A 24,622-nucleotide genomic window follows, 5' to 3' on the forward strand; every position below is an offset into this window, starting at 1 on the left:
ACGTTTCACTCCCAATTTTTAGAGATGTTTACCAGAAAAGTTAACAAATTTTAATTTCATTAATATTAAACAGAGTAAAAATGAAATTCAATTTAATGTTTCATTTTGTTGATTTCAAAAGTATTGTTTATACAAATTATTAGAAGATTACTTATTTAATTATTGGTTGAGTGATAAGAGGTGTAAATAAAAGACTGAAATATCACTTTTATTATAAGTGTAACAACATGAGAAAATTCTATTTATAGTAGATTTAAAAAAAAAAATAGAATAACATAGGAAGAACAACAAATTAAGACATATTAAAAGTATCAGTTTAAATATTGAAATCACTACCAGAGGTGATTATAATAAAAAATATCAATATACTAAATATATTGACAATATAATGATTTTTTTGTAAGTCTGAAACAATGAAATGCGAAACATGTGTATAAAATATTTTTTTTTTTAATTATTTTCTTTATCAATTTATTAAACAGTAGCCATTTTACAAACTTAAACTTGTAATTATGGTGTTATCTTATCACCTAATTAGTTGTATAAACATTGAGACAATCAACTAGCAGTTTGACACCACTATTAAATCAGTTGTATAAACACTGCAATTAAGCAACAACAGTTTACTAATCAGTGGTTTATTGGACCATAAAAATATTTTTTGACAACAGCCAATTTAAACAGAAACTTCTCCATAAGTTTTGACTTTGACTTCCATAAGTTTTGTTTATATAATACTTAATTTATTTAATTTATTTTTTTTAAATTTAAGGTCTATTTTAGTTCAATTCAATTCAATATTTTAGGTCTATTTTCGTATATCATAAGTATCAAAATAATTTTGGTATAAAAAGGTAGTGAAACGTCTTCAAGACGTTTCACTCCCATTTGGGAGTGAAACGTCTTGGTGTGAACCGTCTTGGTGTGAACCGTCTCAATAGTGAAACGTCTGTCTACCGGATATACGGATACTCATCTTTATCCACTACTTTATTATGTAAACATAATTTTACCGGGATATTTGACTGTACATTCTGAGAGGCTGACTGTATTTATTCACGTATTTATTAGCATATTTCCTCCTTCAAGAAGTCTAATACGATGTCGTTATTTCACGTTAAGTATGTTTACTTATAATACTTCAATACTCTTTGAGTGTTCTTAAAATGCCAGCCGTAAATGTTAATTTTCTACAGTTTTCGCGATCTTACAAACACCCGTCTCACACTGAAATATAGCAGTTATGCACTTGAAATAGTACGAATCCAGTGAAACTGGCTTTGCATGTGTAATCCATTCAGGAAATGTTTTTTCCATATATTTTTAGGTAAAAAATGGGAGATACAAATCAACAGTGTGGTGAAACGATGGAACAGCTGTTAAAGAAAGTGTATACTGTACATAAAGATACTTTAAAGGGTAATCGATGATTCATTATTCCTGCCAGTTTGCTGTAAAAACTTAGTTCAATCAGTCACTGGGTGATCGTGACACTTATGATACAAACAATGCAGACTTTGCTACTCTTTTAGTTTACAAATCGTGCATTTAGAAAATTGTTAACATGGTACTGTTTGTTACATTTATAACAATTAGCCACATGTTAAAAATACTTACATTTTCACACCTATTTTCAATCAGTGAAACTGTTTATGAAACCTGTTTTCCATTTTATATTTATTCGTAAATTACATAAATTAATGCTGAACATTATTCAAAAACAGATTTTATTGAATAAAAACACATAAAAAACGTATAATTTTATTACCAAAATTACATTTACCCCTGTGTAAAGAAGTTAACCTTTGTTAATGATAAAACCTGGAAAATTATACACAGGCATAATGACACAATAATGATGATGATAATAATAATAATAAACTTCAAAAGTGAAACAATTAAATTACCCACTAGCGCCCGTAGTAGCGGTACGCACATTTAATTCGTTCCATTTTCCCCCACCAAATGTGTCAAACTTTACTGATAGTCGTGTAAAATGTGCGGTCAGTAAATCACGTTAAGATTTGAAAAAATTTCTGAGCACTATAAAAGGATATTAATCAGCAGTTTTTTCATTGGTTAGATGTCACTGGGTCATAAAAAGTTGTTGTCCAGAGTATGTTACCGCAACTTGTGCCTTTTGTGTTTTATTTGTATGTTATGCAATAATTTAGCGTGAAACCTAGGGGTCTGAGAGGGAACAGCTGATTTATGACACTTGGTTTGATGCGGGTCAGACTAACTTTGAATCAGCATAATTTTTTAGCTCACCTGAGCTAGTTCAGGGTGAGCTTTAATAGGATCATTGAATGTCAGTCGTCCGTTGTCTGTCATCCGTCCACACTTGTTTGTTAACACTCTAGCGGTCACATTTTTGCCTCGATCATCATCAAACTTTGTCAGGATGCTTATCTAGGTAATAGCTCGGATGAGTTAGAACATGGGTCATCTCGGATGAAAAACTAGGTCACAGGAGCTAAAATTAGAAAAATCTTGTTAACACTCTAGCGGTCACATTTCTGCGTCAATCATCATCAATGTCAGGATGCTTGTCTAGGTAATAGTTTGGATCACAGATGCTTGTGGTTTGGAGCTCAAAACGCCTTTAAAATACAAATAAAATGCATATTTGTCAATCCCAGGACATGTACTGATCATATATATCAAAAAATCTTAATATATGCCGTTTTGAAAAAAAATCATATTTCAACAACTATAATAATACACAAGATCCATTGAATTTATCGAAAGATTTTGTCGTTGAAAAAAAAACGGCGATAATATTGATGTTTATTTCGGCTGTTGCGTTGTTTATATTACCGCTGAAGTTTAAAATTGACCATCATCGTGAAGAATTATATCTTCTGTGTCGATGGACCAAAGGATTATGTGAAAATATTGGAAATGGATTAAAATACATGGTGATTATGACGGTAGGGGTGCGGATTTTTTCCGGCGAACATTTTTATCTTGTGTATTATTATAGTTGTTGAAATATGATTTTTTTTCAAAACGGCATATATTAAGATTTTTTGATATATATGATCAGTACATGTCCTGGGATTGACAAATATGCATTTTATTTGGATTTTAAAGGCGTTTTGAGCTCCAAACCACAAGCGTCTGTGGTTTGGATGAGTTCGAACATGGGTCATTTTAGATGAAAAACTAGGTCACAGGAGCTAAAAATATAAAAATCTTGTTAATACTCTAGTGGAAACTGTTTTGATTCAAATATCCTGGAAATTGGTCTGAAAGTTTGTTTTAATGATTTCTAGGTCAAGTTCGAATATGGGTCACCTGGGTTCAAAAACTAGATATCACCGCCAAAATATGGAAAAACCTTGTTTACAATCAAGTAGTCACATTTTTGACTCAATTATCATCAACTTTGGTCAGGATGCTTGTCTAGGTAATTGCTTGGATGAGTTTGAACATGGGTCATCTGGGATAAAAAAACTAGGTCACAGGAGCTAAAAATAGAAAAATCTTGTTAACACTAGCTCTAGTGGCTATTGTTTTGATCAAAATATCCTGGAAATTGGTCTGAAAGTTTGTTTTGATAATTTCTAGGTCAAGTATGAATATGGGTCACCTGGGGTCAAAAACAAGGTCACGATGCTCAAATATGGATAATCCTTGTTAACACTAAGTGGTCACATTTTTGGCTCACCTGTCATGAAACTTGGTCAGAATGCTTGTCTAGGTAATTTTTCAGATGAGTTTGATGGGTCAGGTGAGCAATCTTGGACCATCTTGGCCCTTTTGTTTAATAATCAAGCAATTTACATGTGGTTTAAAGCACATGAAAATGAATTCATTTACAAAGGGAACCGTGTCATGGATTTTTGTTTGCTCAATCAGCAACTTAATTATCTTTAATAACGTAATATGAATGGTGAAAAAAGTCGCATAAAATGTTTGATGTTCTGTAATATTTTTTTGAGTGCGTACTTTAATCAATTATCGTAAATCAATTTTATAAATTTCCACGAAGGGGAGAGTACAATTGTATTGAATTTAATTATCTCCCTTTATACATTATCTGTCTTAATTCATTGTATCTTACGGATCTACTTAATCTTGCAGATCCAGTTGACTTTCGGAAAAAGATATATAGTTCTCTGGTCCCAATCAGTGAAAAAGAAAATTAAATAATTATTATGTCATCGTTGATTTGTGAGACATGATAACCGAGAAAGAACTCTATATATGAATGTTGAGCCAGTTTCAATGTGTAGTGCAGTTTGTAACTGTACATGTATATAAAGCTGTCCTGAAACAATCATTTTTTGTGGTAGAGTAGCAGTGGCTATGCTTTCATGACTGTTCTGCTAGGGGCTGTGTCGTTGTAAATAGGCATATCGATATGGTGGTATGTGTGTATTTATTCTCTCATCCATCTCTCACTCTCTCTATATATATATATATATATTTATATATATATATATATATATATTGTCAAGCTAAGAAAATTATGGTCATAATAATATTGTGACGAATCGTTGTTTAATTGTGGCAAATCATTATTTCATTGCTGCAAATCCTTATGTGGTGAATCGTTATTGTGGCGAATCGTTACTTATTTGTTAACATTCTTCCTCTACATTATATACAATTTTGAATAACTTACATTATCATTTAAACATGCAGAGCAGTACATTGTAGATTTTGTATTTTCATTTTCAACAAAATGGTCAATCAACACAGTTATTTTGCAAGATTTTAACAAGTTGGAGTGTCTGAGTTTAAATGTAAGTTATTTAAGATTGTATATAAGGTAGAAGAAGAATGTTAACAATTTTATAAATGCACAATGTACCATAAGTTACTTGAATAAATGCCTTTAAATGAATATTTTTGTTCAATCTGTTTCGGACTTTCCTTACCATTCTATAATGAATGTCAGACAAAATCAATTTTTATAGAGCTTAATAATACATTAGAAACCTATGAAATAAGGGGATTTTGTCTGGGTAGGTAAGTTGATTTTGTCAAGCCTTGCAAAAACATGAAGGGGATAATGTCCGCCCATGAAGAGGATTTTGTCCTAGTATGCGAAAGGGAACTTTGTCCGAAGGGGATTATGTCCGTACACCTTCTAGAATATGTATAACATTCTAACAGTTAACAGTTATATGTAAGATTTAATTTATTTAGCATCTTAATTTTATTATTTTCAGGTGTGAATGCAAATTTAACAAAGTACAAATCAGCTTACTTAAAGTAAGTATTAAATTGCCTAATTGGAATGTTTTCTGCTGTCAGTACAAGTTTATGCTTAAAGGCCCATTTTAGCCCAGAAATGCATTTATTGTTATTTCTCAAATTAAAGATTTTTTTTTATTTTTTGGTATACTTTCATAGTTTCCAAAAAGTTACTCATTGGCTAATTACCTGAACATATTTTTTTTACTTCTGTTGCTTATTTGGCAAAAAGTACACTTCTTTTGATTTAGTATTTTGTATGGATGGCAAAATACTACTTTGTTTACATTTTGCCACTTTTATGACACATTATTTCACATTTATTGGTACTTTTTTCAGGTAACAAGCATCTAGCATTCTCTAAAACCATTATTTAAACATTATGAAATTCTTGTTACCCCTTTCTAAAGAAATAAAAAAATATTCATTTCTGAGGAATAATGTGCCTTTAATATATAATTGTCATTTTCTGGGGCTATATAATTAAATCTCAGGGTGACTTCTGCTCAAAAGTGAAAGTCATGTCTCAATTAGTTACAAATATGAAAAACACTGTCTTCTATTATTTTCTGATGATTGGCCACTCAAATTTTTAGCTCACCTGAGCTTACTCAGGGTGAGCTTTTAGGATCGTTGAATGTTCGTCGTCTGTTGTCCATTGTCCGTCCACATTTGTTTGTTAACACTCTAGTGGTTATATTTTTGCCTAAATCATCTTCAAACTTTGTCAGGATGCTTGACAGGGTAATTGCTCGGATGAGATCGAACATGGGTCATCTCAGATGAAAAACTAGGTCACAGGAGCTAAAAATAGAAAATTCTTGTTAACACTAAGTTGGATTATGGGTCACCTTGGGTCAAAAACTAGGTCACACTGCCCAATATGAAAAAATCTTGTTAACATTCTAGTGATCAAATTTTTGCCGTGATCATCATCAAACTTTGTCAGGATGCTTGTCTAAGTAATTGCATGGATGAGTTCGATCATGGGTTTATAATAATCTTGAATAAAAAGCTAGGTCACAGGAGCTAAAAAAAAGAAAAATCTTGTTGGCACTCTCGTGGCTATTGTTTTGATCAAAATATCCTTGAAATGGCTCTGAAAGTTTGTTTTGATCATGATGATGTCAAGGTCAAGTACGAATATAGGTCACCTGGGGTCAAAAATTAGGTCACACTGCCCAAATATGGAAAAACCTTGTTAACACTCTAGTTGAAACATATATATACATATAATCCAAATTGAATGTACCTAATATGTTGATTGTATTTGTAGAATTTTGGAGAAATGTAAACAGTTAGAGAGGATTAATGATGAATTGTCATCAGAGAATAGAAAATTGAGTACAGCTATCACAACCAGGCAAAGCAGGTTTGTTTATTCTATGTTTTTTGGAGAGGTGGGGGGGGGGCAGACCTGGTTACATGAATCAGTAATTGATTTAATTACAATTACTTTAAAGATTTTATTGTATTTGATAATGATTGATTGTACTCAGTCTTGCCTCAGTAATCAATTAAATTACAATTACTTCAAGAATCACCCTGGTCTGGTGGGGGTAATTGAATATTTGAATACGGAAATAAAGAATTAAATGTTCGGGACAAAATAGGATATATTTTTTTAATTTTTTCTCATCCATGTTTTCTCAACATTTCATATTGGCAATTGTTCAACTTAATTTTACTGGTGCTGGAGGACCACTGTTGCCTCAGAGTTCTTCACGTCTTATTTCTGGCACAAGCTGGCTCCTGAGTAGAACAATCAATGTTCCATAACCTAGCTGGATATCTTACCTTGATGTGAATAATGAATATAATGATAGTGTCTTTAAAAACAAAAGGCAGTTTTTTAATAAAGAAAGGACCAACTCTACTTTACCTGTAATATGCAATGTAGCTTCCAATACATAGTTTTTTACATTGTTGAATTCAAATTAGACATAATATTCTGTAAGAACTTCATAGATTTCAAAAACAATCTGCAATTTAAATGTTTTACTCAAAGATTAGCATAGTATATCTTTAAATATAATACCGCATTTCACTGATGATATTAAATTGCCTTGTTTAGCTGGTAATTTGGATCAGGTTGTAGCTTGACTATTCAGAGAATATTATTCTGAGAGCTATAGTAACTGTACTCACCCTGATGTCAGTGTCAACATGGCCTACACAATTTGATTAATTTTTTTGTTAAGTTGGTATCTCCAAAACTAGTGAAGAGAATGGGTTGCAACTTCATACACTTAATTTCTGTGATTATCGTACATGATGGGCCAAGATTTTATAACTCTTGAGTTACATTTTTACAGAAATATCTGTCAAGCACTGATAATAGTCAACTGTGTAGCACTGATAATAGTTGATTGTGCTATTTTCAACACAGCTCTTGCTAAAGTCTTTTTCTGTTTTCAAATAATTCTCACTCATTATTGTATAATATTTTTTTATTATAGAGATGGGAGCTGCTGTGAAGTAATAAGACAGTCCCTTGATACTGTTATATCATCGTATAAACAAATGTTAGCAGACAAAGATGCCAGGATTAATCAGCTTGGTTAGTAATTATAAGTTTCAAACTTTTATTTTATTCAAAACCATATGACCGAAAAGCCGATGAGGTATACATATATAAATCTCTATAACAAACAGTTTAAACCATATAAGTGGTATTTTCTGTGGTGACTTTATTTCTGCGTTTTCTGCGGTCAGTTTCGGCACACCAGGAATAAAAACCGCAGAATATTTATCTAACCTGATACGATATGTATCCTACATTGTGAGCTGTTTCGTCTACAGTAATAACGACTAACAAATTATAACGGTTAGCAGGTCTTCAAGTTGTATAAAATTGCTGTTGGATAAGTATGTAATCTGTGTTTGTTAGGATGTACTTTTAATTGTTAATTATGTTTATTTAAGAATAAAGATATTTCAAACCATTTCAACCCTTATACTGCTAAATAATCGTTGTATACTTTAATTGTCATCTGATTTACGGTAAACTTCTATCAATTTTATTAAATTAAAATAACTACCGGGGTATATTTTTCACATGTCACTTCACGCTGATCAAAGATGTATACCTTTCTATTGTTGCGCATTATATTTGTTTGCAAGCAAACAATATAATTGTTTGTAATTACTGTTTGTAATCTTTCTGCTTGAAAGATTGGGACACCTAAAATAGATTGCTCAACAAATCACGAAATTGTAAGGAACAAATTGTCTGTTATATCTTTTGTGTTCTTTTTTTTTTTCAGAAATAGCATTGCATGTCCGATGCATTCAGTGCATTCAGCACTTTGATTATGTCTAGTAATCATAATCTATTACTATAAAGAAGATGTTAAGAACTTGATAATATTAGAGTGTCTGCACGCATGATTGTCAGCTTAGTCAATAGGAAGAACATCCAATTTGTAATCTGGGAGTTGCCGGTTAAATCTGTGTGGGAGGTGAAATTTCTCCATTACAATTAGTCTCGGTCTCTGACATCAAGTCAAATGCTCATTTGTCTCTCGCCATTGATTTGATTTTGATACATGCTTGTGCAATAGTAGATTCCTTGCATTTAGGTTCAAGTTTCAGGCTTTTGGAACAGACCTAGTTTTTCTTAAAAATTCTTTTATTTACTTTTTGCAGAGGATGAGTTGTACAGAATCAGACGAGGAACAGGAAATAACAGTTTAGAACAGTAGGTATTTATAATTCTTTTGGATCTGTGGCTAAGTGGTTAAAGTCAAAGACTTACAATCACTTGCTCCTTAAGCCCTGGGTTTAAATCCCATGCAGAGATTTTGGATTCGTTCATTTGAGGAAGATATCCAGCTAATTTAACACTAATTACCTAATATCTTACACAGACTTTTCTATCTTTCAATGGGGACAAGACCATTCACCATTTTTTTAGCTCACCTGTCACAAAGTGACATGGTGAGCTTTTGTGATTGCTTTTCGTCCGGCGTCAGTCGTCCGTAAACTTTTACTTTAAATGACATCTCCTCATAAACCACTAAGCCAATTTCATCCAAACTTCACAGGAATGTTCCTTTGGTTGTCACCTTTGAAAATTGTTCAAAGAATTTAATTCCATGCAGAACTCTGGTTGCCATGGCAACCAAAAGAAAAAACTTAAATATCTTCTTCTAAAAAACCCAAAGAGCTAGAGCTTAGATATTTGGCATGAAATATCTTCTAGTGAGTGTCTACCAAGTTTGTTCAAATAAAAGCCCTGGGGTCAAAATTAGCCCTGCCCCAGGGGGTCATTGATCTTCCCTATATGCATATAGTAAAAACTTAAAAATCTTCTTTTAAAGAACCCAAAGAGCTAGAGCTAAGATATTTAGCATGAAACATGTTCTAATGGATGTCTACCAAGTTTGTTCAAATAAGAGCCATGGGGTCAAAATTGGCCCCGCCCCGGGGGTCATTGATTTTCCTTATATGTGTATAGCAAAAACTTAAAAAATCTTCTTTGAAAAAAACCAAATAGCTAGAGTTTAGATACTAAGCATGAAACTTCTTCTAGTGAGTGTCTACCAAGTTTGTTCAAATAAAAGCCCTGGGGTCAAAATTGGCCCCGTCCGGGGGTCATAGATTTTCCTTATATGTGTATAACAAAAACTTAAATATCTTCTTTGAAAAAAACGCAAAATAGCTAGAGTTTAGATATTAAGCACGAATCATCTTCTAGTGAGTGTCTATATAGTGTGTTCAAATAAAAGCTTTGGGGTCAAAATTGGCCCCACCCCAGGGGACATATTTCCTTTTATGTGTATAGCAAAAACTTAAAAATCTTCTTTGAAAAAACCCAAATAGCTAGAGTTTAGATATTAAGCATGAAACATCTTCAAGTAAGTGTCTACAAAGTTTTTCTAATGAAAGCCCTGGGGTCAAAATTGGCCCCACCCCTGGGTCATTGATTTTCCTTATATGTGTATAGCAAAAACTTAAAAATCTTATTCGAAAACTCCGAATAGCTAGAGTTCAGATATTAAGCATGAAACATTTTCTAGTTAGTGTCTACAAAGATTGTTCAAATAAAAGCCCTTGGGTCCAAACTGGCCCTGCCGCAGGTGTGTCATTGTTTTTAACTATATGTGTAAAGAAAAAACTTGACCAGCTAGACCTTAGATGTTTAGTATGAAACATCTTCTTATGGGTGTCTACCAAGTTTGTTCAAATAAAAGCCCTGGGGTTTAAACTGGCCCAACTACGGGGGCCTATATACAGGTGAGCAACTTCAGGGCCATCATGGCCCTCTTGTTTAGGAAAAAATTAATATATGTACTGACTGAATAGTGAAAAATGCAGACAGTGATCAGACAGCCTATCATGATCTTGGCACTGATGGAAGGGTTCTCCAGTTCTTTTAAGGAAAATTGGTGGTTCTATTTTGGTGCTCACTCTTGCCTTCCAACTGTAAAGCAGGAAAGTAGCCAGAGAATCTTATTGCAACAGGGTGGCTTAAAAGAAGCAATATGTAAACAAAATTGTAACTTTATTGTAAAAATAGTTACACTTGATATAATTGAGGAAGTTATATTTGACTGTCACATTGTAATGTTTGAAAACTGATTCATAAAGATTAAATTATTAACAATTAATGTTGTTACTGAGCAACATGTTTAAACTTTTCAAATTTAGCTCAGTTGTCGCTAATTATTGATGATATAATTTATTTTGCTATTAAGTTGTATAAATTTATTGTACATTTAAACTTGTTTATCTCCATTGTGATAAAAGCTTTATGTTTAATTGAACCATGAGCCAAAATGTTTCAAGAAAATAAGACTTGAGAAAAATGTAGTTGAATTTTAAGAAAAGTAAAAATAAATATTCAAGATACAAGTAATAATTTAGTAATAATTTACGTGTAATATGTGATTATTGACTGATTTTGCAGTATTAATAACCATATTACAACTGAGTGATGAAAACATTAAGGGCTATTTTTGCATATTTTAACCTCTTTGGTAATTTACATGGACTGCAAATGCCACTTGGAATGGGTAAATTTCTTTGCTCACTTCATTTCATTATATTTTACTTTTACATACATTTTCAAAATTTTCATGAAAATTAGCATAAATCTGGAGGTGTGCTGCTGGCCAACAGATGAAAGTCATACAATGACCTTCATCAGGGTAATAACGTGAAATAATTTTTCAGCCACTATTTTAGTCATATGTTCAGGCCCATCGTCATGATTTTGTGATTGGTGCGGCCAACTTTGTTGGTTTGAGCCAGAATCTAGGGGGGTACAGGGGCATGCTCCCCCGGAAAATTTTTTATTCTATGATGCTCTCAGGGGCGTTTTCCCGTATATTTGGCACAGTTTACAGCCTGCCGCTAGTACATGTTATAGTAATTTATGTCAACGATTTTTTACATTTTTAAGTGCGCCGTAAGTTTTAAGGGTGAAATTTAATGTTCGCATAACGGAGGGACAGGTGTACATAAAAATGAATACAGTACATGTAATTGATATTTGGCAAATGAAAAATAAACAATAATTAACTGTTGTTATAATTCTTTAGATGCATTTTTATCTGATAATTATAAATAAACAAATACAAGAAATATTACAGCTACGTGGATTATTGTTTAACATAAATCACACAATGGTATAGGCTTAAATATCAATCGATGACATGATGGAAGAAATTTAAGGTACATTACAAGTCACTAATAACCACTTTCTGTTTAGCAGTAACTTGTATTTTGTTCACAATAATCTTACACAACACAGAGTTTCATTTTATGTAAATTTTCCAAAAACACATCGCCATTGTTCTCTGGTGGTAATGAACTCATCTGCAATAACACGTTAGTTAAGTGAATCTGTCCTGTACTTATGAATATGTAACACCATTAGATTGTTCAAACGTACTTGAGACATTGTCGATCTCAAGTATGTCTTTCTTCTTCTGAGCGCCAAGAATGTCCTTTCACTTGTAGCATTAGTAGCAGGCATTTCTAACAAAATCTTAAACAACACAACGACCTCAGAGAACAGTGCTCGTTTTAGCACTGACTGTTCTGACACAAATTTCAAAACGTCAGGTAGAGTAACAGTACTATTTTCTGATTTGTCAAAATGTGAACGTAGCAGGTAAGGCCGTAGCTGCACCTCTAAGATGTCTCGGTTAATGTCGTTACCATAGGAATTTCAAACAAAACCAAGTTCTCTAGTGTACTCGGTCTTCAAAGGTTGTGCGACCTTAGTACGTAAATCCTCCACGTTCTGAAATACAGGATATCCCCGTTGGTCAAATCTCCCTTTAACACTGGCCATGGCAAGATCGATTGCAGACCAGAACACGGTTGCCGTATACAATCAATAAAATGTTATCAAGTTCTCGGAAAATTCAGGCATACTAGTACCTGGTCAATTAACAGTGTCCAGTTGTTTCTTCACGTCAAGTTTGTATATAACCGCGCATTGCATAAGTGGCCAGTCAAGTGTCAAATTGCTTATCAGCGATGCGTGTTTTTTGTTTTGTTTTTTTTTTACTCATTTTTGGCCAAAATATTGGTCCGGCCAAGGCCGGACCGGCCGGACCATCGACGACGGCCTTGATGTTATATGTAACATTTCAATACCAAAGACGTCACAAGGCCATTAAGGGTTATTCTTGCATATTTTGACATCTTTTGGTAATTTAAAGAGATTATAAATGCTGTTCACAATGTGCAACTTACTTTCTTTGTTCACTTCACTTTATAATATTTTACTTCATAGATTATGTGTAAAAGGCAACGTTTCGATACCAAAGACGTCACAAGTAGAGTCTAAAGAGCAAGACCCTGATTCAACATCATGCACCACTCCAAATAAGACAAAACAGAGGAAAGATTTTGGTACTGGAGAAACACCGATATGCCTGGAAGAAGAGTTAGTGTTTGACACTAGTCCTGATGATGCTGTAAAATTCAAGTTAAATCGTAAAAGGAGTAAGCGTAGCAGATATTCTGAGGTATAATCTGAATTCTATTCTAGTAACACCTGCCTTATTTTATACACTTTTTAGCTCATCTGTCACAAAGTGACAAGGTGAGCTTTTGTGATCACGATTCGTTCGGTGTATGTAAACTTTTACTTAAACAACATCTCTTTATAAACAAACTTCACAGGAATGTTCCTTTGGCGGTCACCTTTAAAAATTGTTATTTATCGTGAAACATCTTCTAGTGATTGTCTACCAAGTTAGTTCAAATAAAAGCCCTGGGGTCAAAATTGGCCCTGCCCCAGGAGTTTTTCATTTTATTTATATGTAGACAGAAAACACATAAACAAATCTTCTTTTAAAAAACACAAATAGCGCTAGAGCTTAGATATTAAGCATGGAACACCTTCTAATGGGTGTCTATCAAGTCTGTTCAAATAAAAGCCCTGGGGTCTAAATTGGCCCCCGGGGTGTCATTGATTTTATTTTTATGTACACATCTTTTGGAACTGTTGTTTTCCATTAGCAATAGCAACCAGAAATGTTTTTACACATGCACTATTTCAGATACAAATGTGAACTTTGTGATATTAGTTTAAGATTTAGATTTTATATCTACTTTTGTTTATAGTTTACAATATGACTTGTTCCTTGTCATGGAGAGTTTTTATATTCTGGTGAGGGATTTCAGGGCCATCATAGCCCTTTTTTGGAGATATGGCTTTAAAACTTTAAATGCTTATTAATTATTTTAACTTCTTTTTCAAGGGTAGGGCCCATAACAACGTTAAATTGACATGAGTTTGCATATTTTTAGGCTTGGAATATTTGAATTTTAGACTGATACTAAGCACTGTCTTTAGTTGAGCTGTTTTAAAATGTTATGCATTAATTTTATTCATTCCTTTCATTAAAAAAAAGTAAATATTAACAATAAGTGGTATATGCATTATGGAAAAAAACAACAACATATATCTCATTTTGAAAGCTTAATTCTTAACTTGTTTACATTAATTTTGATAACATTGTGAACAGTTAGTAAAGCGCCAAGATATTTTGATTATCATTTTAACAGATTAACAAGGGCAAAAACATGTTAATTGATAACTAGTGTTCACATACTAAGACATATTTATTTACTGAATAACTAAAATAATATAGATTTACTTTTTTACAGGAAGTCTCACCAGACCTAAAAAAGCAAAGACATTCATCACCTTTAGCTAAAACAGCCCAAAATTCAGATGACATTGCTCAAAAGAAGGAAAGTTACGCTGAACGAGCAAATCAAGGACCGGATCCGGATAATAAAGTTATAAACAAGACAAGGAAAATAAAGAAAAACAGTTCTGAGGGTAAAGTACTTGTGGCTGATACATGTGTACCTGATCTAAATGAGTCAGTGGTATCTAAAGGGTTTGGAATTGACACAGCTAATGCAGGGGAAGGCGAAGATAATTTGTATAGGAAGCTGTTTAATACTTCTAATGTTGTAGTTGTACCTGAAACTGTTGCCTTCGATATGGATGACACAATCATGCCTGAAGATACCTGTAAATTGGACATGGGTAAGGACAGAAAGAAGTTTCAGCCAGAACTACTCGATGTATCTGAACATTTTGAGGAATCTGATACTGTAGATGAAGGGGTAGTTGTATCAGATATAGAAAATGATAGGACTTATAAATTTTCTATGAAAAATAAGGCTGAAAAGAAAGATAAAAGTAAAGTCAATAAGCAGATTGAGATTCCTCTGAGTTTCAGAAGTATTTTAGAAAGTTCAGACAGTGAAAGTTCAGATATAAAGGAAAGAGAATCACCAAATGTAGATATTGATTGTGGTGAGAGTTTAGTCAAAGACTCTGACGATAATGAAGAAGACACATTCTTTGATAGTTTGCCAAACTCTCAGAAATTTCTCAAGGCAAAGTCAAAAAGTGTAGAGAGTTTGACAGAGGCGGATAAAAGCATAAGGAATGTTTGTAGAAATATTAAAGAGGTTGATGCTTTGTTTGAAACTCCAGACTCTAATAAAGGCAGTGAAAAAGGAAACAGAGATTCTGGTACAAGAAAACCATTATTTAGAAAAGGTAAGAAAGAGTGTTTGAAAAAGGAAGAGCAAAGTGAAGTGATACTTAGAAGGTCGCCAAGGAAACATAAACCTGTCATAGCAACAAGATCACGAAGAACACCTACAAAAGTACGAACCAAGTTGGTTAATGTAAAGCCCAGTGATGATCCAAATGGTGATAACGGATCTGGAAGTTGTAAGGAAAGGTCATTGCATGCTGAAGGTAATGAAGAAGATGATATGGATGAAACTGTTGCACGGGATGGTATTATACATAATGTGACTGATGAAGAAATGGATAATGAAAATGAGACCATAGATTGCTATAATGTTATGCCGGTTAAAGATGGAAATGTTATTCCCAGTAAAAAGTTTCAGGTAAAAGTAAAAGGTATTAAAAAACTGAATAACTCAAGTTCTGACAATAATGTTAAGGATCATGAAATTAAAACTACACAGATTATAAATATACATGACCAAACATTAAAATCACCTTCTCTGTTAGGTCAGGGTGGTAAAATGTGTTCCGTAGATAAACTAGATGTAATAACTGTTGGTAGTTCAAGTGGTAAAAGTTCAAGTGAAAGTGTAGAGTCACCTTTGATATTTAAAGTAGAGAGATATAAAGAACATATTGACAATGATTTAGAAATTGTTGACTGGAAATCTGCTAAATCACAGAGAAAGAAAAGTTCAGGTGATTCTCAAAGTTCTCTATCTTTATCAACAAAAAGAACAAGTTTAAGGTCTTCTCAGACAGGTTGCGACTTTAAGAAACCCAGTAAGGATTCTATGATAAGGAATAGGAAACATTCACTGAAAGGACAGACTACCTTAACTCAGGGATTTTTTAGTCCAAAGAAAAATAATGCTTGCAATAAAAGAATGGATGAAGATGGACAGAATAGCAAATTGAAAAAGAGTGTGAATGAAACTGAAATCCGAGTTTTCAGGGAGCTTAAAGATGAAAATGGGATAAGCACAGGGAATGCTGGGAACAATAGGCTTAATGGAAGCCTGGATCCATCTGCAGAACTTTCTGAATGGTGCAGGGATCCAGAAACATTACCATCTCTTGATACTGGTAAGAGTTTTTAAATAGAAAATTTCTACCAACCAATCCGTTAGTCGTTATTGCTTTAGACAAAACAGGTCAAATGTAGGACACATATCGCAACAGGTTAAAAAACAAAACATGGAGAAATAATGGATTTGCAGTGCCCTGCTTTGAATCAGAGCAGTTGCTTGTTTATTCTAAGGGGTTTCAATATTATTAGCTTAAATTTTACAGACAACATAATATTTTTACTGTTATTATGTAGTAAGGAAAGCAGTAATGGTATGTGAAAAGTAAAATAATTTTTGGAGAGACAACCAGAAATTTTACCAGTATTCATTATGACTAAGGCTTGAAAGTTGTTGTATGGTTAAAAGTTTTAGGGCCTATGTGACCGAGGGTTAAAGTTGCTTACTTCAAACCCCTCACTGCTGGGTCCGGCAAGGGACTCTTTATACTTTGACTTTCATTAGAGGAAACTATCCAGCTATCTGAAAGAGCTTACTGAGGCCGGTGGTTCTAGGTTTCCGCTGGTGCCTGAAATATTGCAAAGAAAGGGCACCTAAGGTCTATCTCCACCAATAAAGCTTTTCTACCATAAAAAATGTTGGTGTGATTTAAAAACAAAAACGAAAACCAGTGTAGCTTGAAACTTATATTTGTATACACGAATGAGCCGCGTCACTACAAAACCAACATAATGGGTTTGCGACCAGCATGGTTCCAGACCAGCCTGCGCATCCATGCAGTCTGATCAGGATCCAAGCTGTTCGCTTACCAACCCTATTACAAGTAGAGAAACTGATAGCAAACAGCATGGATCCTGATCAGACTGCGCGGATGCGCAGGCTGGTCTGGATCCATGCTGGTCGCAAGCCCATTATGTTGGTTTTGTCGCGACACGGCTCAAATAAAAACATTACATTTAATAAATACAATGTAACTTGTAATTATCAATATATTGTTTTTTCCTATATGCAAATTACATGTTTGTGAAAAGCCTATGAATACAAAGGTATAATATACATATAGGCAAATATAATATGATTCATGATTGCAGACTTTTGTGAGGCAGATTTACAAAGTGGTGTCAATTCCCCACCAAAGACATCAACCCTGGCAGTAGAGGACACACAAGATATACCTTGTAGTTCCACAAGCTATAAGTTCTTACCCAAGAAACATAGAAAAAAAGGTATTTATGACCTCAGTCACCAATTCCCCCTTCTCCCTGTGTCATTAGAAGATCAGGTGACAAATTGCTTTTCGTCTTGTCTGTTTATATGTCTGTCTATTGACAACATTAATCTTGACATTAACATCTTCATTCTGAAGTATTTATTCTTGAACATTTTACCTGTAAGCAAAGTCAAAATTTTAAAATGCAGAAAATAATCATGGTGTATTTTGCATGTAGGGCTATTATATTTTACAATCTTACTTTGGTTTATCTTAATACAGTAGTTTCCCATTACCTGTCCGCTAGCTTAGCTCAATAAGGAGAGTATCAGATTAGTTCAGGGATTGCCTGTTTGATCGTCAGTTTATTTGTCCATGACAATTAACCTAAGACATTGTATCTAATGGTTATTTGTCTCACTGTTGATTCAAAAATCATGTGAGATAAGTTGTTGGTCACTTGTGGAGAAATTGATAATTACTGATTAGTTATCTCTGAAAGCCGAATGGGTGTACCTACCACCTAGAAATGACCAAAAAAAGTGTTAAAGTCAGTGTAAAAATCAGAAAAAAATCAACAAAGTCTCATGTTACATCAACTAATTTTGTTGTTCTGCCATTATATTAGATCCTTGTGAAAACAAAATGAATGAATGCATTGTAAAGTATTTAATGAATACATAATAATGCCGTGAATTTCCTTTTAAATTTATTGAATAATCCATGACTGTCCACAGACATTGGAAGAATATTAATTTATTTTATCTAATTTTACTAAACACAATAAGTATTAATCCATTTAAACAATTCTACTTAATAATCAAAAATATTATCCAATTATTTAACTCACCAACTTTTTATTAACAAATCAGTCTTACTAATTTTATTTCACCTACCCGTAACTTATAGAATTTCCCTATTTATATAGCAATACTTTGCCGCCTTTACAATTAAGCATGACAAGAAAAGCATGTAAAACATTAATACATAAATATCTCTTGCACAATAATTCACCGCCATGGAACTAAAACAATATATTTACTAAATGCTTGTGAATAACATTGTAGTGACTGATCAAACATGTGCAAAATGGTACACAACATCACCGTCGGATAACGCACAGATGATTTTTGATAAAAAAATTATATTAAGATACATGCATATCACAATGTCTGCGACCTATGGATTGTGTGAGATTCTGTAAGAATAGGATATGTCCCTTTCTTTCTGTCAGCTGAAAAAAAAAAATGTTGTTTTTTTCTGTTGTTTTGTTGTTATTATGCCCCCATTTCGAAGAAAAGGGGGTATATTGCTTTGCACTTGTCGGTCCGTCGGTCCGTAGACCAAATGGTTTCCGAGTGATAACTAAAGAACCCTTAGGCCTAGGAACTTCAAACTTGGTATGGTGATTGGTCATGACCAGTAGATGACCCCTATTGATTTTGGGTCAAGGGGTCAAAGGTCAAGGTCACATTGACCTTGTAAGCAAAAACGGTTTCCGATCAATAACTAAAGAACCTTAAGGCCTAGGAACTTCAAACTTGGTATGGTGATTGGTCATGATCAGTAGATGACCCCTATTGATTTTGGGTCAAAGGTCAAGGTCACATTGACCTTGTAATCAAAAAAAACGGTTTCCGATCAATAACTAAAAGAACTTTAAAGGCCTAGGAACTTCAAACTTGGTATGCGTGATTGGTCATGATCAGTAGATGACCCCTATTGATTTTGGGTCAAGAGGTCAAAGGTCAAGTCACATTGACCTTGTAAGCAAAAACAGTTTCCGATCAATAACTAAAGAACTTTAAGGCCTAGGAACTTCAAACTTAATATGGTGATTGGTCATGATCAGTAGATGACCCCTATTGATTTTGGGGTCAAGGGGTCAAAGTTCAAGGTCACATTGACCTCTTGGGTAAAAACGGTTTCTGAACAATAACAAAAGAACCCTTAGGCCTAGGAACTTCAAACTTGGTATGGTGATTGGTTATGACCAGCAGATGACCCCTATTGATTTTGGGGTTAAGGGGTCAAAGGTCAAGGTCACATTGACCATGTAGGCAAAAACGGTGTCCGATCAATAACTAAAGAACTTTAAGGCCTAGGAACTTCAAACTTAATATGGTGATTGGTCATGATCAGTAGATGACCCCTATTGATTTTGGGGTCAAAGTTCAAGGTCACATTGATCTCTTGGGTAAAAAACGGTTTCTGATCAATAACAAAAGAACCCTTAGGCCTAGAACTTCAAACTTGTATCCGTGATTGGTTATGACCAGCAGATGATCCCCTATTGATTTTGGGGTTAAGGGGTCAAAGGTCAAGGTCACATTGCCCATGTAGGTTAAAAACGGTTTCCGATCAATAACTAAAGAAAACCCTTAGGCCTAGGAATTCAAACTTGGTATGGTGATTGTCATGACCAGCAGATGACCCTATTGATATTGGGGTTAAGGGGTCAAAGGGCAAGGTCACATTGACCTTGTAGGTAAAAATGCTTTCCAATCAATAACTTAAGAACCCTTGAGGCCTAGGAACTTCAAACTTGGTATGGTGATTGGTCATGACCAGCAGATGACCTATTGATTTGGGTCAAAGGTCAAGGTCACATTGACCTTGTAGGTAAAAAACATTTTCCGATCAATTAACTCAAAACGCTTAAGGCCTAGGAACTTCAAACTTTGTATGATGATTGGTCGTGACCAGCAGATGACCCCTATTGAGTTTTGGGTCAAGGGGGTCCACAGGTCAAGGTCACATTGACCTTGTAAGTAAAAACGGTTTCTGGATCAATAACTTAAGAACGCTTAGGCCTAGGAACTTCAAACTTGTATGGTGATTTGTCATGACCAGCAGATTACCCCTATTGATTTTGGGATCAAGGGTCAAAGGTCAAGGTCACATTGACATTGTAAGTAAAAACGGTTTCTGATCAATAACTAAAGAACCCTTCGGCCTAGGAACTTCAAACTTGGCATGGTGATTGGTCATGAGCAGCAGATGACCCCTATTGATTTGGGGTCCAAAGGTCAAGGTCACATTGACCTTGTATGTTAAAAACGGTTTCTGATCAATTAACTAAAAACGCTTAGGCCTAGGAACTTCAAACTTGTATGATGATTGGTCGTGACCAGCAGATGAACCCCTATATAGATTGAGTTTTGGGTCAAGGGGTCAAAGGTTAAGGTCATGACCAGTAGATACTTGATAACCCTTATTAATTGTTTGATCACTGGGTCACAAGTCATGCATAATAACCTTATCACATGACTAATTGGCTGCTGATAGGGGGCATACATGTTTTACAAACATATCTTGTTTATTATGATTTGTATGTTATTTTATGCTTTTTGCAGATATAGAAAATGTAGATCCCAAAAAACCTGCCGTCAACATTGATGACAGTTTTGACAGGTAATTATTCAAGTACAAAATACCACAGGTTTCTTATTTAGAAATCCTATAATTTAAAGCCTTTTACAGGTACATGATTGTAGTAAATCTTATTCAGTGGGGGGATTGAAAAAAAAAACGCTGATTCAGGATGTGTGATAGATTTGTTCTTATTTTTTCTTATACATTTTTTCTTATACATTTTTTCAAGCTCAAAAAGGCATTTTGGATTATTGAGAATTGGACTACAAATTACCACAACAGTGGGCAAACAATTACCTTTTCATAGACTAACGGGACTTTATTTGTTTATAAATGGAAAAGTCATGTTAAAAGTCTTTATTAATAGTTCAAATTGATTGATAATATGATGGTGATAATGTCTTCTGAAACTAGTTTTCTCTTTGACATAGAAATGGGTTTGAGAGTTTGAATACTTTGTTACAGATTGCCTAAGAGTAAGACATCTGATATTGCCCACGTTGCTGTTGTTAGGAAGAGAGATGAGAGACAAAAATTACCGGGGCATGGTTGTAAACAATGTGTCGAGGTAATACAGCTGGATCCAATTTCTAAAAACAACACACTTTGACTAGGACCTTATGTGATTACAACAACCTAAAACTGTGAAGGGATGGCCTCAAAAGTTTGATATGACTTTAAAAGATAGACCTTAATCTGCAATGACGCCACAAAAAGTAATAGGTCCTAAAAACTTTGAATAACACTAATACTGTTACAAGACCTTTAACTTTTGACAAGGACATAGAATACTTAAAAGGCCCTAAAACTGTAATATGACCCTCAAAAATGTGAAAAGGTTTTTATCATGATAAAGACAATAAACAGTGACTAGGATCTAAATCTATGATAAGAACCTAAGTCTGTGATAAGGACCTAAATCTGTGATAAGGACCTAAGTCTGTGATAAGGAACTAAGTCTGTGAGTTTGTGACAAGGACATAAACCCTTGACAATGACATTAAACTTTTATGAACTTATATGTGACGAGGCCTTGTATCCTAGACAAAGCAGTTGTGGAATAAAATTGAATAGCTAAATAATCTTGTGCTAAGGTGTCTTGTTTCAGATAATTTAACATGTGAAATAATTGTAAAATGTCAGAAGTTTTGTGTTATTTTACAGTGGAATTGAAGATATAATTCTGCACAATTCCTGAATAATACTTTGAAAAATAATACAGGTATTCATTGAAAATTGGTGTTACAAAACATGCAGTATTATGATTTTAATAGAATTAAATGTTAACATTTTACTTGCTTGTTTCAGTATTACAAGTCAGCCGGTCGGTCAGACGAGGAGATACAGCAGCACATGCACAAATGTTCACGTCATCGAGCACAATATGTACCTCCTGACACACCACCACACTTCTGGTCTGTAGGTTTTATTGAAACACAGGAAAATGATACCTCAGGTATGCTGACACATTCCTTAATTAAAGCTAGGGCTGTCATTTGATATTGCAATATATCGATACACCATCCATATTCAAGATTCGATTAAATATCAATACAATTTATAACCCATTTGTCCCAGTAATGAGCAAATATCTTGATTATGTCTGCAAAAAGATGTCAAGGACTTCCTTATAATACAGTTAAAACTGTTTTAAAGACTACCTGTGGAAAAAAGGTCATCCTATGAATAAAGACAACTCCATTGACTTTAAAGAATAAGGTAACCTCCAGATAAAGACCACTTGTCTAAAAAGGACATGTCTGGTTTCTCCAAGGGTGGTCTGTATGTTGTATTTTTAATGACTAATACAAGTATGCATAACACCATGAGGACAGGTTATTCATGTATTTCAATGGTTTTACCTGTAAATGAGTTTAATATATTGTTAATTTTCATCAGTGACAGCCTTATTAAATGAAATACCGTATCGTATTTTGTGAACCCATGTGAACATTTTGGTATATAAAACTTACTGTTCCTAGACATAGACCAGTAGGGTCCTACAAACTGGTCTTCGTTTCCTACACTATATTGTAGGCTTATTTCAGCCAATTTTCTTAATTTATTGAGTGACAGAGTATTTAGACTTAATTTAGAGTGTCTTACATTTAGTCAAATGTCACTCGTAATTATACATTCAAAACCTGCCGGGGAATTTTGACTCCTTTATAGGAGAAAACTTACTAGCTAGTTAGCACAACATAAATATATATAAATTAAAGTAAAACAATCTAGATATAAATTTTGTAGTTTTGTGCGGCAGATAGTCACTAAAGATTGATGAGTCCTTTTTGAGCAAATCATTGACAGTTTAAGGCAGATTTGAGGACAAATGCAAAATATCTGAAGCAAGCTATAAAATAAAATCTCAATATTTGGTATGAATCAACAGCAAATAAGACCCCAGAAATGAATATGCTTGTTTTTGCTTCTGTATACAGGACAAACATGTGTATAATTATGTTGTAATAATGGATGTTTGTAAAATGTGTGAATGACTTAACCATTTACATGATTTAAGGTGTTCAGTTATATATATATAACAGTGGTAGTTTTGTTTTCATATAAAATATTGACTTACTATCTGACATTGTACTTATAGCCAAAATGCAAAAGAAGCAAAAAATATGACTAATCTATATTGGCCATTGAGATACTGTTTAGAAACTGTAACAGAAACTGTAGCAAGGCTCTAAAAATAAAAATAAAGGTTTGGAAAATGAGAGCAGTTTAAGGTTTAATGGGCCTTAAATGGATTCAATTTAAGCAGTGTCAGGTTTAATGGGCCTTTAATGGATTCAGTTAAAGCAGTTTTAGTTTAATGGATCTTTAATGGATTCAATCGAAGTAGTTTAAGGTTTAATGGACCTTTATTGGATTCAATTAAAGCTATGGCATGACTTTTTTTTTTATTTCCAGTGGTTAAGGATGATAACGTTGGGGTGGAAGAGGATGAAGATGCTCCTACTTACAGAAGACGGAGACGTCTCAATAAATGCTTCAGGTCCAAAAACGAGAATTCTGTAATGGAGGATGATAATTAAAATACATGATACTCATGTCATACTAATAATATTACATGTACATGTATATACTTTTGTCATAAAATTGTATAATTAAATCAGGAAATTGTGTAAATTCTTTTTTGAAATAAATTATTGATTTTGAATAAGTCGTTTTTATTGTCAGAACGTATTTGGATCAAATTTAATTTAAATAGAGCGATTATTTTAAAATGATCATGTCCCATGGTATACATTTAGTAAATGGTGTAACTGGATACATTTAGAAAAGATCAGGATCAAAAATATATATAATTTTATATCTATAGCATAGGAAATGTATAAATGTACACAATTTAATTGACTCTAGAAGTGTATCCAAACAAAATCATCACAATTTTCTTTATTTTATGGTGTTGAAGCTTAGCATATAGTAATACATTGTCTGTCCGTTCGTCTTAGCAACTATATTAGGTATGGGGACCATACAATGGTAAATTTACAATAGAATCAAACCATACAATGGCATAAGAGACGATGACCGGGTCGGTCTCCTCAACAGATTAAGAAAAATGTATTTTGTTAATTTGTAAAAAAAAATAAGTTAAAAAACATATTCTTGATGAAACGTGAAAATCTAAGGGAAGTAACTACACGTGAACTTTGACATTATAAATTGAAATTCTCTCCCTGACATAGTTTTGCATGTGACAAAAAGATATAATTTATCTGTTATATTTTAACATGTTTGTTTACATGGACATTAATGATATAT

The 24,622-nt window shown here is 33.5% G+C and overlaps 1 protein-coding gene across 1 annotated transcript; it reads left to right on the forward strand.

The window, feature by feature from the left end:
* Positions 1-970: 970 nt before the first annotated feature.
* LOC132753922 (DNA endonuclease RBBP8-like) lies at positions 971-24,622 on the forward strand. The gene is made up of 13 exons (XM_060744475.1): positions 971-1,121; positions 1,328-1,419; positions 5,184-5,226; positions 6,485-6,580; positions 7,668-7,768; positions 8,857-8,908; positions 12,959-13,193; positions 14,341-16,318; positions 17,352-17,486; positions 20,827-20,884; positions 21,311-21,413; positions 22,154-22,301; positions 23,765-24,622. Exons 2-13 carry the CDS (start codon positions 1,335-1,337, stop codon positions 23,887-23,889), a joined length of 3,159 nt encoding a protein of 1,052 aa, XP_060600458.1. The 5' UTR covers positions 971-1,121; positions 1,328-1,334; the 3' UTR covers positions 23,890-24,622.

This window comes from Ruditapes philippinarum, unplaced genomic scaffold (assembly GCF_026571515.1).
Source record: "Ruditapes philippinarum isolate M1 unplaced genomic scaffold, ASM2657151v2 ctg2365_1_1_1_1, whole genome shotgun sequence".
In the NCBI taxonomy this organism is placed as follows: Eukaryota; Metazoa; Mollusca; class Bivalvia; order Venerida; family Veneridae; genus Ruditapes; species Ruditapes philippinarum.

What these genes read in the sequence shown, in the direction of transcription:
- LOC132753922 (XM_060744475.1), top strand. Translation starts at nt 1,335, where the DNA reads ATGGGAGATACAAATCAACAGTGTGGTGAAACGATGGAACAGCTGTTA. An exon ending in ACATAAAGATACTTTAAAGG is followed by an intron (nt 1,420 to 5,183) that starts GTAATCGATGAT and finishes TATTATTTTCAG; the next exon opens with GTGTGAATGCAAATTTAACA. An exon ending in ATTGATGACAGTTTTGACAG is followed by an intron (nt 20,885 to 21,310) that starts GTAATTATTCAA and finishes ACTTTGTTACAG; the next exon opens with ATTGCCTAAGAGTAAGACAT.